The 16,137-nt window shown below is 41.3% G+C and overlaps 1 protein-coding gene across 2 annotated transcripts in view; it reads right to left on the bottom strand.

The window, feature by feature from the left end:
* Nucleotides 1–954: 954 nt before the first annotated feature.
* slc1a4 (solute carrier family 1 member 4) overlaps nucleotides 955–16,137 on the bottom strand; it is a 45,120-nt gene continuing 29,937 nt past the window's right edge. The window contains exons 4-9 of one of the 2 annotated variants that reach the window (XR_008633393.1): nucleotides 13,614–13,780; nucleotides 11,473–11,706; nucleotides 8,596–8,790; nucleotides 4,869–5,003; nucleotides 3,085–3,972; nucleotides 955–2,603 (exon numbers count right to left, since the gene is read on the bottom strand). Coding sequence is in view for 1 of the 2 variants with exons in the window: in XM_020927767.2 (XP_020783426.2) it covers nucleotides 3,726–3,972; nucleotides 4,869–5,003; nucleotides 8,596–8,790; nucleotides 11,473–11,706; nucleotides 13,614–13,780 (978 nt within the window). In the remaining variant the exon portion in view is untranslated. Of the gene's footprint in view, nucleotides 2,604–2,968; nucleotides 3,973–4,868; nucleotides 5,004–8,595; nucleotides 8,791–11,472; nucleotides 11,707–13,613; nucleotides 13,781–16,137 lie in introns of those variants that run through there. The other variant, XM_020927767.2, reaches the window with a different exon arrangement.

Raw genomic sequence — 16,137 nt, 5'->3', positions numbered from 1 at the left:
CAAAATATCAAAATAAAAACCCCAGGGTCACGTAGAGCGAGTTAATATGAACATTTTATGACCAAAATGAGGAGCCTGACAGCAGCAGTTATAGAGAGAGGGACGACGCTCTTACAGTAGAAAGTAAATTAGAGCTAGAGTCGATGGAGCCAGAAGCCATGCTCTCTTCCTACATGGAACGCAGCAGCAGGCGGGTGAGCTCTGTCCATTTAGATCAGCAGTTTAAGGTCCTCACTAAGACGAAGGTTTATGGTGCGTTCGATTATCCATCATCCGATTATCGGAGGTCCCAGGGCCTTTCCTTTTCCGGCTGAACTCAGAAGAACTCAGACGAGACCGAGTAAGGATTCAGAGACAGAATCCGCCCAGTGTCACTTTTAGTATGAACTGTTCTGTTGTTGGTGTTTGGACACTTCGGTTTAAATGTCATTTTCAGTCATCTGTATTATTGCAATATCTTACTGCGTCCATATCACTGTCTGTGGGTTTGGTGGTCGGTGTTGAAACGGTCGGTGTTGCGGTGGTCGGTGTTGAAACGGTCGGTGTTGAAACGGTCGGTGTTGCGGTGGTCGGTGTTGTGGCGGTCGTGTTGAAGGTCATTTTGGTGGTCGGTGTTGTGGTGGTGGTGGTGTGGTGGTGTGGTGGTGTTTGAAACAGTCGTTGTTGCGGTGGTCGGTGTTGTGGCGTCGTGTTGAAATGGGTCGTTGTGGTGGTCGGTGTTGGTGGTTGGGTGTGTTGGTGGTTGTGTTGTTGCGGTGGTGCGGTGTTGTGGTCGTGTTGTGCGTCGTGTTGAGTGGTCGGTGTTTGTGGTGGTCGGTGTCGGTGGTCGGTGTGTTGAAACAGTCGTTGTGTTGCGGTGGTCGGTGGTGTGTGGTCGGTGTTTGAAACGGTCGGTGTTGCGGTGGTCGTGTTGGCGGTTGGTGTTGCGGTGGTGGTCGTGCAGTGGTCGTGTTGCGGTGGTCGGTGTTGAAACAGTCGTTGTTGCGGTGGTCGGTGTTGCGGTGGTCGGTGTTGTGGCCGTCCGTGTTGAAATGGTCAGTGTTGCAGCGGTCGGTGTTGTGGAGGTCCGTGTTGAAGCGATCAGTGTTCCGGCGGTCCGTGGTGTGGTGGTCGTGTCAAGGAGGTCGGCGTTATGGCGGTCTGTGTTGCGGTGGTCGGCGTCGAAACGGTCGGCGTTGGGGTAGTCGGTTTTGCGGCGGTCGGTTTTGCGGAGAGGCAAATATTGCACAAAAACTTGTTTTAAACAGGTGTTGCTAAACATCCCTAGAGTTCGTAAAAGAAGATAAACAACAACAATATTTCTGGTTGGCGTCCACGTTTTCTTCAACTCTGACACGCAAAATCAGAACGGAGCAGCTAGCGCATTAGATGTTAAATGTCGATTCATTTAGACGGTTAACACACGAAACATAACAAAACGCTTGCAGGGTGGACATGACGTCATATCCGAGATCCGAGTGGGAGACGCATGGATAATCAAACGCACCATTCGTCCTCGTCAAGGCTCGTATCCCTGGGTTTCAGAATGATGAAAAATTGGGACTGTTTTCATCGTGATAAACTATTTAAAACTAAATATTAGATCTTCTGATTGGGTCAAAGTCTTCAAAATGTTGGACGAAACCCAGGAATTACCGACCTCAATAACGCAGTACAGAAAGCGACCACCAGGGGAACACTACATAATGTCACTGAGACTCGCAGCTCGTCGGTGGATCCACGGTTTAGATTCATGTGATTTTTGGGGAACAGCAGAACGACCAGAGAGAGATTTGGCACAGTCTGATCTCAAGTCCAGTCTGGCACCGGGCCCCGGAAGTGTCCGAAATCTCATTCACGGCTCCAATAAAAGAGCGATTTTCTCGAAGGTCAGAGGGGGAACAGTCGAATAGTTTCACTTAAAGGGTCTGAACCTGATTTTTTATGTTTTTGAGCAAAATGTGTCTCGCCCCAAATACAGATTTATCATAAAAGCAGCTCAAAATAAACACTTTAAAACATAATATTGGGACAAATTCTCACAAAACCAGATGAGATTGGCTCCACGAGAACAAGCCAAGATTTAAGATTGTTTAAAATAAAAACGTTTAGTGGTTTCATTCACGTATTTGATCTCGTGGTTAAGGTAAACTTCATTGGACCGTTTATATCTACACTAAATAAAAGTTTAAATTAAAAAAAGCATCTTCCTTAATTCGCAAATCGTCCAGGGGCGGGGCTTAGTGTGATCACAGCCTCTGATGCATCAAAGGAAAGTCAAAGAAAAGCTGGATGTGTTTTTGGTTTAGTTTTAGGTCTAAATTCAAGTTGTTTTCTCAAAAATCTGATTTTTAGACCAGGCAATGAAAGCAGGTGAATATAAAAACATGTCATGATCTCAACAGAACATTAAGTCCCAACCCTGGACGAGATGAATCTGTGTATCGTTTGTTTATTCATTTTCAATATTAAAACAAAAATAAGAAAATGAAAAAACAGTTTTCTTCATGGTTTGTTTCCAAAATCAAAATGAAAAACTTAGGATTTGTTTTTTCAGTTTTCAATTTTGTGTTTAAATGAGTAATGGAAAAAACGGATAACGGCGGATTAAACCTGGACTAAACCTGGACTAAAACCTGGACTAAAACAGGACTAAAACAGGACTAAACCTGGACTAAACTGGACTAAAACCTGGGACTAAACAGGACTAAAACTGGACTAAACAGGACTAAACCTGGACTAAACAGGACTAAAACAGGACTAAAACAGGACTAAACCTGGACTAAAACAGGACTAAAACAGGACTAAACCTGGACTAAAACAGGACTAAACCTGGACTAAACCTGGACTAAAACAGGACTAAACAGGACTAAACCTGGACTAAACCAGGACTAAAACAGGACTAAACCAGGACTAAACCAGGACTAAACCAGGACTAAACCTGGACTAAAACAAGACTAAACCTGGACTAAACCAGGACTAAAACAAGACTAAACCTGGACTAAACCTGGAATAAACAGGACTAAACCTAGACTAAAACAGGACTAAACCTGGACTAAAACAGGACTAAAACAGGACTAAAACAGGACTAAACCTGGACTAAACCTGGACTAAACCAGGACTAAACCTGGACTAAAACAGGACTAAACCTGGACTAAACCAGGACTAAAACAGGACTAAAACAGGATTAAACCTGGGCTAAAACAGGACTAAAACTAAAACTAAACCACTCTGAGTCCTGGTCTCAGCCGCGGTCTGGTCCCGCTCTCTGTCCTGATCACCCGACGCAGCCACACCTCTAGCCCGTCCTGGATCAGTCCTGGTTTAGTCTTAGTTCAGTCCTGGTTCAGTCCTGGTTCAGTCCTGGTTCTGTCCGGCATCACAGTTTAAGTCACAGAAACGGGAAACGGCCTTTATCCGATTTTTCCATTTTTCATTTAAACACAAAATCAAAAACAAAATCATTATCTGTTTTTTTATTTTGGATTTGGAGACAAATAATGAAGAAAATAGTTTTTTTTTTTGTTTTGTTTGTTTTCTTATTTTTGGTTTTATTTTGAAAAACATAAACAAATGACACACGGATTAAGGTGCCTAAAAAAAGTTTAGATTTCCTTAAACTGTTGGGTTGTTTTGTTGGTGACGTGTGAGCTGACAGAACACCGGAGTAAAACTGGTCAAACCTTCACGTCGCACAAACCCGAGAACACAGAGACTGGACTGGGACTTATTTGTGTAAACAGTGTTCAGAGCACAGACTCGATGGCCTCCGGCGCCCCCTCCTGGCTCAGGTTTTGGTGGGTGACGAGGGGAGACGTTTCCTCTTGGGCCTGAGTGTTCGCCACGGCCTCCACCCGCACCTCCTGCAGCTCCTCCGGGTGCCTCTGGTCCTCCGGGTGCTGCAGCTTCTTTTGCTCCTGCTCGTTGATGTGGTGCAGGATCCCGGCTCCCAGCGCGTCGCCCTCTACGTTCACGACTGTAGTGGTGCGGTCACTAGAAAAGAAAAATAAAAAAATAAAAAGTAAATTACATATAGTCCATACTTCAGAAATGTCCGATATTATGTGTGTTTTATGTTTTCTTTCCATGGCTCGATATGGGCTGTGCCATCAACTCCTTTGCCTGGGTCCAGAAAATGTATCATTTCCATTTTATCAGTACAAATATATAACATGGATCTATTAAAATAAGTGGAGGTTGTTGCTGCTTGTATCTGCCTCCAGTTGACGTAGTGACACTCACTGGTGCTACAGCGGGGAAAAAAACTGATTAAAAACGACGGACTAAAACAGAACTAAACCTGGACTAAAACAGGACTAAACCTGGACTAAAACAGGACTAAACCTGGACTAAAACAGGACTAAACCTGGACTGAAACAGGACTACACCTGGACTATAACAGGACTAAACCTGGACTAAAACTGGATTAAAACTGGACTAAACCTGGACTAAAACTGGATTAAAACAGGACTAAACCTGGACTGAAACAGGACTACACCAGGATTAAAACAGGACTAAACCTGGACTAAAACTGGACTAAACCTGGACTAAAACTGGACTAAACCTGGACTAAACCTGGACTAAAACTGGACTAAAACAGGACTAAACCTGGACTGAAACGTCCATGTTCACTTCATTTTGAAAACATGAAAACTAGAGAGTTACCTATGTGTGTTTATATCACAGTCTGTGGTTTCAGCTGGTGACATTATAATGTTAATATTCGTCTTTTAAAATGAAGTAAAACATAAAAGTTGAAAGTCTGTTCATGCTGGTAAAACTCTGACTGTAATGATCTGAACAGTGACGTAGATGTTTGTGACGGGAAGGGCATCTGGTATAAAAGGTGACAGGTGACGATGCAGTGAAAATGAGCGTGTTGCACTCACACGATCCAGTCGACGGCGAGCATGAGGGAGAGGTCGTTGGTGGGCAGCCCGATGGCCTCCAGGATGATGGCGATGGTGATGATTCCTCCAGCGGGGATCCCGGCCGCTCCAACACTCGACGCTGTGGCCGTCACTCTGAGGAGAGACGGAGGACAGGGAGAGGCGACCGGTGATTTTAAGAGCATGTTTCATATTTTCAGAGGTCAGAGTGGAATGTTTGTTATAACAGCACTATAACATCACTACTTCTTCAATTAAACAAAAAATAATAATTACGTTCATGTTTTGACCCTAAGAGCTGCTTTTAAAATATTTCTTTACTGAGCAGTGTTGTTCTGATACCATTTTTTGGGGGGGGAACCAATCCGATACCGATACTTGGCTTTTGTGTACTCGCCGATACCGATAACAGCCCGATACCACAGTGTGAAGAAGTACACTTATTCTTGTTGTTCAGACAGCGGCATCAAAAAACGCCCATGATGCCTCTATTTGGACGCCTTTGCATTGGAGTTCAGACGTTCCCGACGTGCGTTTTGGACACAGTGGATGAACAGGAGAAAAATACTTGATGCCTGTCCGTTGCCATGGAAACAAGTGCCCTGTCCAGTCCTTTTCTGGAACAATGTCAGACCAGACTGAGAGACTTTAGTGTTTTTATTACATAAAACCATCAGCAGAGGAGATCGACTCGATGACTGCGGCGTATATATTAGTGCTGTCATGCGATTAAAAAAATTGAGGACTAATTAATATGATCTGTAATTAATTAATCTAATTAATCTCATTTTAATCTCACCTAAAAATTGCTGAGAAAAGCCTTCAATTTGAGGTATTTTTCATTTAAATTCATTATTACATTATTGTGGCAGATCAAAAGACTGATATAGATTTAAAAAAGTGACTTTATAAAGTCATTTATTGTTCAACAAATCTCTTCAATTTGGCTGTTGAGCCCAAGTCGCCATGGAATAAGAAACTGTTTGCTGTAAAGTAGCAAAGACGAGGAAATCTGAACATAATAAACTTTTAGACCTGGTTTAGTCCTGGACTGGATTAGTCCTGGTTTTAGTCTTGGTGTTAGTTCTGGTTTAGAGGCGCACAGGAGGAAGCGCGGTTTACGCAGCGTACACGAGAAAACACGATCCACACGCGGCTCACGGGAGCAGGTCGGTGTCCGCGCAGTAACTACGGAAGGAAACGTGGTCCGCGCGTTCTCAGGTTAATGACGATGATGAAGGTGTGTGTTTGTGTTTGTGTTTGTGTTTGTGTGTGTCCTGTGTGCGTGTCCCCTCATGTGGCAGGTCACTATAGGACAGTAGTGCAGACATCATGAGTCTATGCAGGTTGTTTTCACCAGTGACATTTAAGTTGTAGGCGTATATTTGTTATTTTCTTTTATATTTCACGTCGGGAGAATAATTTCCAAAACACGAATGTGTTTTTACCTGTGCACTGCTGACTCTGTTCTACTGGCTGTTCGACCTCGTCCATTGTGCGACTGACGCCGCCAATGTGACATTTACATCGCTCTTACTGCGTGTGTTTTTTTTGTGTGTGTGTGTGCTGTTGTCCCAACAACACATAAAAACAGGTTTTATAATAAAGCAACTCGCATACAGAAACAGTAAAGTTAGAGATTTAAAAATTAGATTAACGCGATTAAAAACATAACGCGCTAAATATGCTGTATTAATTAATCGCAATTAACGCGATAATTTGACACCCCTAGTATATATATGAATACTCTACTAATGACATTGGATCAGTCCTGGTGTAGTCCTGGAGTAGTCCTGGTGTAGTCCTGGAGTAGTCCTGGAGTAGTCCTGGAGTAGTCCTGGTCTAGTCCTGGTCCAGTCCTGGCGATCGGCTTGGTGCTTGCAGCGTGTATATATTTATGCTCCATTAATGTTTGTGACTCGCACTCTGGTTTTTGGGTCTTTCTCTTTCTTCCTGATAATAATGTCGCTATGTCACTGGATACTTGTCTGTGATTGGTTGACGTGGCGCATCTGACGTAAAAAGTTCAGAATTTTCAACTTCTGACACTGACACCCTGGATTGCGCGTCTAAAGCGTTGACGCTAGAATGCTCAAGACGCGCCGCGGATTTGCACTGCACTGATGCCCAAAGACGCACCGCAAAAACGCAAGACGCCCTAGTCGCGTGTCCACATAGACATGATGCCCCAGTTTGAACAGGCCTTTAGGTTACTTTATTTTGTAACATACAAGTGCAAAAAAATTATCTTCTGCAAGGCTATTTTTAAAGAAACGCAAAAATAAACACACATTTCACTAATATTTTAGTTCTCAAAATCTTAATGATCTTGACATAAGCAGTGCTGATTTAAGCACTTTCACTTTCAGCCATGGTGCAGACAAAACCAACAGTGAGACCTGTAAAAAGACGCTCATCCTCAGAGCACATGGATCATTCTGCAGAGGAAACAAAGACGGAGTTAGAGCTTTTGCCGCTGTTGCTGCTGCAGTCTCCCAGGTATTTTTCAGTGTCCACATTAAAGGCTAAATGAAGGAGTCAAAGAGGAAACACACATGTACTTTGTGTTATTATGACCCTGTTCGCACTGGATTAGTTTTACCTGGGGACCTTTGGTGATTTGTAATAATTGCGGAGGATGTCTGAGATCTTAACCCCGTGCAAATGTGTCATGTCTGTAAATTGTGAAGTAAAAATTCAACCTCAAATTACCTATTATATTTCGCCAAACACAGACGTCCGATGATAAAACTAGTCCCATGCGAATCTGCATCTCTGTGTTTGTTGTTGTAATTGCAGCTTTTCTATCTTTTTTCTTTCCAGGTTCTTTTCTTTTTCAGTCTCAGTCAGTGTCAGTAAAATAGTCATTTACGGACTTTGCCAATCCCATGCAAATGTGCTGAAGTAACACAAAGGTGAGGCGGTAATTTGCAAATTACCAGACGTCCATAGGTTGTACTTATCCCGTGTAAATAGGGCTTAAGTGTCTGCAGATACCTGAAAAATGTGCAGTATCAGAGCCGGTATTGGAACAATCCAAGTACTGACGCAAGACACATTTTGCTCAAATACATGAGAAAATATCAAGTACAAGTTCTCGGTAAGTTCTGAAAAGTTTAAAATGAAAAAAAAAACAACTGTTTTCCTAATTTTTTGTCTCCAAAACCAAAAAAAACCAAAACAACAAAAAACAGATGATTCGTTTTTTTCGATTTTGTGTTTAAATGAAGAATGGAAAAAACGGATGCTGGACTTTTGCGCCAAATACGGACTGAACCAGGACTAAAATAGGACTAAATCATTTTCAGTCCTGGTCTGGTCCCAGTCCCGCTCTCAGTCCCGCTCTCAGTCTCTCAGTTCTGGTCTGGTCCCTGTCTGGGTCTTGTTCCAGGTCTGGTCCCAGACTCAGTCCTGGTCTGGTCCCGGTCTAAGTCCTGGTCTCAATCCTGGTCTAGTTCCGTTCTGGTCCCGGACCTGGTTTAGTCCTGGTTCAGTCCAGCGTGGCAGTTTAAGTTAGGTAAACGGGAAACTTTTTTTTTTTTTTTCCATTTTTCATTTAAACATAAAATCGAAAACTGAAAAAACAAATCAATATCTTTTTTTCATTTTTGTTTTGGAGACAAATAATGAAGAAAATAGCAGTTGTTTTTATTTCTTATTTTTGGTTTTATTTTGAAAAACCATTGAATGAATGATAGATACGTTCATTAGTGATTTCCCGACTCACAGAATGGTGAAGATCTCTCCGGCGTTGAGCTGGTGGTTGTTGAGTTGGGCGATGAACACGGCGGCGATGCACTGGAAGATGGCCGCTCCGTCCATGTTGACCGTGGCTCCGATGGGCAGAATGAAGCGACTGATGCGTTTGTCCACCCCGTTATTCTCCTCCACGCACTTGATCATGGAGGGCAGGGTCGCCGAGCTGAGACCAAAAGGACAAAAAGACAAAAGGACAGTTTAAGACAGAGGTCATCAAACTTTTTTTCTCTGGGGGCCACATTATCTATCGCTCCTGACTGTGATGGTCGCGGCCGTTTAACAGAATTGTATGACCCTGACGACGCAGATTATATTCTTTAAAAACCTCCACACTTTCTTTACACATCGGATAAATGGCACAGTTGTTGTGGCCTTTTTGCTTGAGGAGGTTTGTAACTCACGGAGATCCAGAAATTGCCTTTGTCCATTTATTTTAAAGAACAAAAATACAATATTCTCTGTGGTTGACTTTTAGCAATTTAGTGTGGTCACAGTGTTGGGAAGGTCACTTTTAAACTGTATTCCCCTACAGATTACAGATTACATATCCCAAAATGTAGTTTGTAACAGAATCCATTAAATTACTTAAAGTGAGTAATGTAATCTGAATACTTTGGATTACTTGATTTGCTGTAGAGAAGCAAAGACGAGGAAATCTTCACATAAGAAGTTTTGTTTGCTAAAAGAAAATAAAAAAGTCCAGACTTTACTGAACCAAATTAAAAATATTATTGATAGAAGAAGAGGAGACACGTCCACACAGCAGGATTTAGTCCTGTTCAAATCCTGTTAAATCCTGGTTTAATCCTGGTTTAGACCTGGTTTTAGTCCTGGTTTTAGTGCCCGGCAATGAGTGGAATTACCGAAAAAAAAAAAAAAAAAGGATACAGCCCAAAATGTGAAAACAGTTAAATCCCTCTGTGTAATCCATTTATTTCAACCAAGTAACTGTAATCCAATTACCACTCACTGAAACAGTAACTGTAACTGAATACAGTTACTCATAATTTGTACTCTGATTACATAACTCCGGTACATGTAATCTGTTACTCCACAACACTGGTCACAAAACAGTGTCTGTCCTCTTCTCCAGGGGCAGATAAACCTGACTGCAGGAGGAGGGGGGAGGAGACCAGGATGACCTAAAATACTAAATTCTATAATAAGAAAAATGCATTTTAATATTGTTTAAATTCGTCAAATTCATAATTTCTTAGATAAATATAAACTGGCTCCAACAACAGTCCTTACACTGAAGAAAAAAATTATCGGTCGTCCACTGTTCTTTAAAAACTTGCCACTCTCTGTCAAGTTTTTGTACTTTAACATGAGCCATTTTTCTGTCCTTAACTGCACTACAGAACTCTGCATGTGTGTTTGATCTCGAGTTTGTCAGGTGACGAAAATTCGGCGGCAAATGTAAATAAATGATATAATTAGTTAAATATAAATACTTCATATAAATATCATTTTTAAATAATAAAAAAAAAAAATCTACAAAATACAAGATGCACACGTGTTATTATTTGCCAAAAAGTAATAAAAAAAAATAAATAAATAGGCCATTGACACTTTTGAGGATTGCCCCGGTCAAAGGGGCGTGACGGCCGGAGTCGACCCGCGGGCCTTTGTTTGATGACCCCTGATTTAAGATAAGCCGCTTTAAAGTCTGCAGCGAGTGTCATAAAAACAAACAGCACAAACAGTCAGTCTGGGACAAAGTTCATGAGGTCTTCCTTTGGTTTAAGAGTGCGCCGTAAAACCTTATAAGAAAACAGATATCAGATTGTGTGGACTGGAATCAAAACCACAAACAAAACCACCACAAAAGGGACATATTGGAAGTAAACTCTGGACTGAGCTGGGATCCAACCACCAAACTTTGGGTTTGGAGGTAAATGCTCTATATCAGGGGTCTCCAACCTGTAGCTCCACCCTCTTCCAAGCAGCTCACCAAGAGATTTCTGAATTATACCATTGGGCTGAATAACAAAAATGTGGTTAACTACAAGACTATTACTACTGTGTCATTTTGAGGCCCAACTTTGTGCACTAATAAATGGACAATGGTTTATGTTTTATGGACATTAACTGTACCCCAACACTCACCTTCTTTCTTTTAATCATCTCAATTTCTTACTGTCATTAAAACGAGTAGCTCTCTGACATGTTTGTTTTGTAAAGTTAGCTCTCCGGAGGAAAAAGCTTGGAGACCCCTGCTCGCTGTCATAACTTCTGTACATTTATGGGTGCAAATCCGGAAAGATTTCACCGTTTTTAGTTACAGAAAGTAAAGAATCGTGGTGTAATTTGCCCGGCGTTACCTCCCTGTCTTGGTGCATGTGGGTGGATCATTTAAGTTTGTTTTTTTTTTATTTCCTACGAGGATGACTCAAATATACACTGAGTAATAATGTGTTTAATGCAGCTTTGACACATTTGTTTACGTTTTACAGAAACTAAACTTAAAACCACATGACTAATTTGCATAAACTATAAGCGCTGAAAAAAAACAGCTCACTCCTTGTGCACTGATGAGGTTCAGCTTCTGTCAGACTAAAGAACACGCGAGGCTCCTGACTACAGCAGCCGTAATTCTCCGACAATCCTTCAAACTAAAACATTCTGACAGATTTTTGAGCGCCGTGGACCACAGAAAATCAGTTTGAGGTCAGTAAACACAACCAGAATTAATACATAAGGCGCATTGTTGATTTTTGAGAAAATTAAAGAATTGTAAGTGCGCCTTATAGTCCGAAAAATACGGTATCTTTTGAAATGTCTCCTAGTGTAATGTTTATCACTGTTCCTTCTGCAGGTGAAGTGTTTGGGAGCCGTCTCAGACCTGGAGCAGGTGGCGAAGGCGGTGGTGAAGGGCGTGATGAGGCCGGACAGGAAGCTGTAGGGGTTTTTCCGAGTGAATCCGAAGTAGATGAGCGGGAGCACGATTCCGCCGTGGATGATGTGCCCCAGGATCGAGGCGAAGATGTACTTCCCCAAACTGGTCACCAACAAAACCACGTCCTCCATCTCCACGATCTTACTGCCCACGAGGAACATGATGCCGAACGGGATGTACCTGACACACACACACACACAAAAGGTTTTTTAAATGTCTGAAAACTCAAGAAAAAAAATACAAAATGGATTTAAACGGCACATTTTAGGAGCTTCTGTTTAGTCTGAGCGTTCATGGTGCTGTTTTAGATTTCAACGAAAAGTCGGGTGACCAAATTTGCTAAATAAAAAACTGGAACATCCCTGTTTTTTGGTGGTTGATGATAATAAAACTGTGACTCGAGTGCGTAATGAAGGAAAATTGTTGCACTTGGCTCATTCATGACGAACATGAGAGTCGGTATAGTCACTTTTTTAAATGTTTTAGTAATTTTTAAGTAGGTTTTATGTATTTTACCTAAACAAATGACAGTGTATTCCTCTTTTTACTGTTGTCAGGGATCAGATTGGTCAAAAATTGGGACATTTCTTGTATAAAACTGGGACAAATCACTGCTTTTGGATAAATCTGCTGGGACAGGGGACACAGAGCTCAAAACTTGGACTATCCTGGGTAAATAGGGACGTCTGGATACTCCAATATCTACAAAAAGGTGAGAGTGACTAACTAAAAAGCTGTTGGCCCAAATCTCCGAATGTCCCCGCCCGACGATCTCAGATTTGACTGAAAAAAATGTAGATTTGGCGTGAAATGACCTTGTAATTTTATGTGCGAGGGGTTTCTTTAACAGCACAAATCAGCTCTTTGTGGTTAGACTGTGTAAAAGTCTAATAAAGCCTCAGACACAGAAGAGAATATGACGACATCAGCTGCAAAGTATTAATATAAATATAATAAAACAAATAAATCTCCTGTCTTAATCTGTAGAAAACTGCTAACCCTGTGGATGTTTAGATCTGTACGTGTTTTGTGCTGTGTGTTCTGAAATGTGATTCTTGTATTAGTTTGTCCGTTCAGATTTCAGTCTTTTGGTCAATTCTTCTGAAAATGTTTAAAAATGAAAAAAAAAAAAACAAAAAAAACCCCATAAACAATAAATACTGTAATTCCAGACTATTGAGCATACCTGAATATAAGACGCATCAACTACATCTTAAAAGAAATGTAGTTAATATGATTAAGTGAGATTCAGGAGCAGGACCACGCCTCAGCCGCCCTCTCCTCTCACCTCGACCACGCCTCTAATGTCCCAGAAGCCTATTTGTAGCAGCCTTTCCCATCATCCCAGTTTGACTCGGCTATTTCGTTCATCTTTCAGTCATAAGACGCCTACGAGGGGGGTCCCGTTCCGGCTGGGCCAACTGAAGATTTAGACGGAGCCTCCACCCATAGTCTCAACCCAGCCATCTCTGCCTCGCTTCGTACATTATCAATAAACTTGTTTGCGCTATGTTGTCGTTGGTGTGGTCCTGGTTAGTGAAAAAAAAGTGTACATATATAAGCCGCACTTGACTATAAGCCACAGGTGTCCACGTTGTAACTTGAGATTTTTACACAGAAAGATTTTTTATTTTATTCTAATTAAATACTGGTACATGCTTTTTCCAAACGGTGTCTGTAACACGGCAGTAAAACGACAGGATTACGACGGGATTATAGGTGTGACGATCAGGTGTGAGTGGATGTCCAGCTACTGAAGTTTGATACGTTTCTTCTTGTCATTTACGCACTCACCTGCATTTAACACATACGGGTCATTAAGACGTATCCCACTCACTAATGTTCATTTAGCATTAAAACTGTTTTTATCACACAGCGATAAACTGTTTTAGAGACAGCGGCACTTTCTGCACTCAGACTGCGAGCATCTGCAATCTTCATAAACAAATAATGCGTCCATATATTCGCCACATCGTTGTATAATTCGCAGGGTTTAAAGTCTGAGAAAAAAAATAGTGGCTTATCATCTGGACATTACAGTAAATAAACCGTCTCATCGTGGTGGTAGATGGAGACCAGACACTGACCACATGATCCAGGAGACCAGGACCATGGTGGCCTCGTTGAAGGCGTTGAAGAAGCGGATGAGCTCCTCCCCCTCCTCGCCCAGTTTCCTCAGAGCGACGCCGAACACCATGGCGAACAGCACCAGGCCCAGGATGTTCATGCCGTCGGTCTCTGTGCCGAACGGGACCTGAGGGACACGACGGACGATTTAGACGAGGACAGTTTGAACTAAAGCTGCAACTTTTCTGGTGAAGGTTTGACCACAAACTTTTACTTTTCATTCTTTTAACCCCTGGTTTTATGCATGACATGTGAATTTTGAACTTAGTGTTTCATGGTATGACATTAAACTAATCTAATCTTGAGTTACATGTCAGATCAGTGGAGAGGCAGCCCTTCAACCCCCAACTCACAGTAAGAATGCATATTTTCAGGGTGTTTTTTTTAACTAATACATGCACCAATAATTAAATAAATGCGAGGTACTTTTAATACCACATGTGGAATAAGCAGCTGACCCTAGTGACCCTTTTGTTTCCCTAAATGTAAATGTGAATTTTACTCAAATAAAGTATCTCTCGCTTTATTTTATTACCAATTACCAAAAATGAACAGTAATCTTCTGGTTCTGGATCAACTACGTCAAGATCCAGTTCTCTAGTGGTATGTAGACGGGTTGTAAGGTTTTAGTTGTTTTGTCAGTTCATTGATGGTTTCTTATTGAACCAAAGGTTTTATGATTGACTATAAACAATAAAGCGATAAAACAATAAATCAAATATCTGGCAGTGTAGACCTTTGTCACAACAGCCGGAAGTGTTCCACTTTAGGTTTGAGGAACTTCTGGTTAATGGTTTTCTGTGGCAAAATGTGTGTGTAAATGTGTGTCGTATTCTCCAGCAGCTTCATAAATCTGCTCCATCACCAAATCTTCAACCAACAAGGTCCACAAAGGATAAACATTCTGACACGAAGAATTTAGGTAAGAAAGACGAAAACTTAAAGGAGAACAACAACAACGCATTAGTGAACTGAGCCAAACTAACGTCAAGAATAAAACTGAAGGAACTTGTTCACTCAGACTGATTCTACAATTAACCCTCTCCAGGCAGGCGTTGCAGATTTGCAACAGCTAAATTCCAATTACCTACTTACTCCACATCCATATTTTATGAGCTTTTTTTTACTCAGGAGCCTTTTCTCCCATCCGTGCTGATAAACATGGGCGATGCAGACTGTGCAAGAATGACTACACGCAAACGACCTGCCAGAAGTGCAAAATACTTTTTTTGTTTACAAAGGATAAAAAAAGTCAGGATTGTATATTACTACCCCATATTATAATTTTCCCCAAATATCAGATTTTTCCTGATACTAAAAATTAATTTGAGCCTGAGAGGGTTAAAATAAAAAATTGATTTAATGATTTCAATATGAGCATAGATAGATAAATGTGTGCAGTTCGAATGGTAGAGCTCTAGCTTAACATTTTGCTCAGAACATAGAATGATACTAGAATCTGAAAATGAACCCAAGATGGCGTCGTGTTCTTTTCAGTGGTCTGTGCTCGTTGCCTCATGAGCCCAAAAATGATTTTCTCTTCCACATTTACTTCCTGGATACAGACGAGCTCCTCCCACCCGTGTGACGTCTGTAACGTGTGATGTGCTCGGTCTGGAATGTTTGGACAAATCAGAGTGAGAGCTGCTAGAGTGAGACCAAGTCTGACAAAGATCACTTTTACGAAATTTGAAGATTTAAAACTTTTAAGAAGTTTATGTTGTGAAAATTGTAAAAAATCCTACAAAATCTGAACTTTGTGAAAGCTGGATCTCCTGTCAGAACACAGTTTGAATTCCCAAAAAATGCATTGCGATCTAAGGAAAAATTCTTTCTGGGCCCAAGCTCCCAGGACCTGCAGTACCTGGAGCGACCACTAGTCAGTCTGGAGCAGGGATAGAGGGGGAGGGGCTTATTAATGTTTTATTATAGATCCATGGCTCAGTAGTAGTTCACTAATGCATCGTGGTGGTTCTCCTTTAAGTTCTCCTCTTTCGTCTCTTGACAGTTGTGGATAAATTGTTCATGTTAGAATGTTTATCCTTTGTGGAGTTTGTTGGTTGAAGATTTGGTGATGGAGCAGAATTATGAAGCTGCTGGAAAAATACGACACACATTTATTTACTTTTATGTTCTGAGCAAAACTAACTTTACACTAGAGCTCAACCATTCGAACTGCACAAATCTATCTATGCAAATATCGACATCATGACATCAATTTTTAATTTTAATTGCAGAATCAGAGTGAACAAGTTCCTTCAGTTTTATTCATGACCATAACATTAGTTTTGTTCAGTGTGTCACTAATGTGTGGTCGATGTTTCCTTTAAGTTTTGGTCTTTCTTCTCTTGATAGTTGTGGATAAATTGTTCATGTTAGAATGTTTATCCTTTGTGGACCTTGTTGGTTGAAGATTTGGTGATGGAGCAGATTTATGAAGCTGCTGGAGAATACGACACACATTTACACACACATTTTGCCACA

This window comes from Boleophthalmus pectinirostris, unplaced genomic scaffold, assembly GCF_026225935.1.
Source record: "Boleophthalmus pectinirostris isolate CB_2022bp ecotype Guang Dong unplaced genomic scaffold, ASM2622593v1 HiC_scaffold_5, whole genome shotgun sequence".
NCBI classification, from domain to species: domain Eukaryota; kingdom Metazoa; phylum Chordata; class Actinopteri; order Gobiiformes; family Gobiidae; genus Boleophthalmus; species Boleophthalmus pectinirostris.
This window is presented reverse-complemented; position numbering and strand designations above follow the sequence as displayed.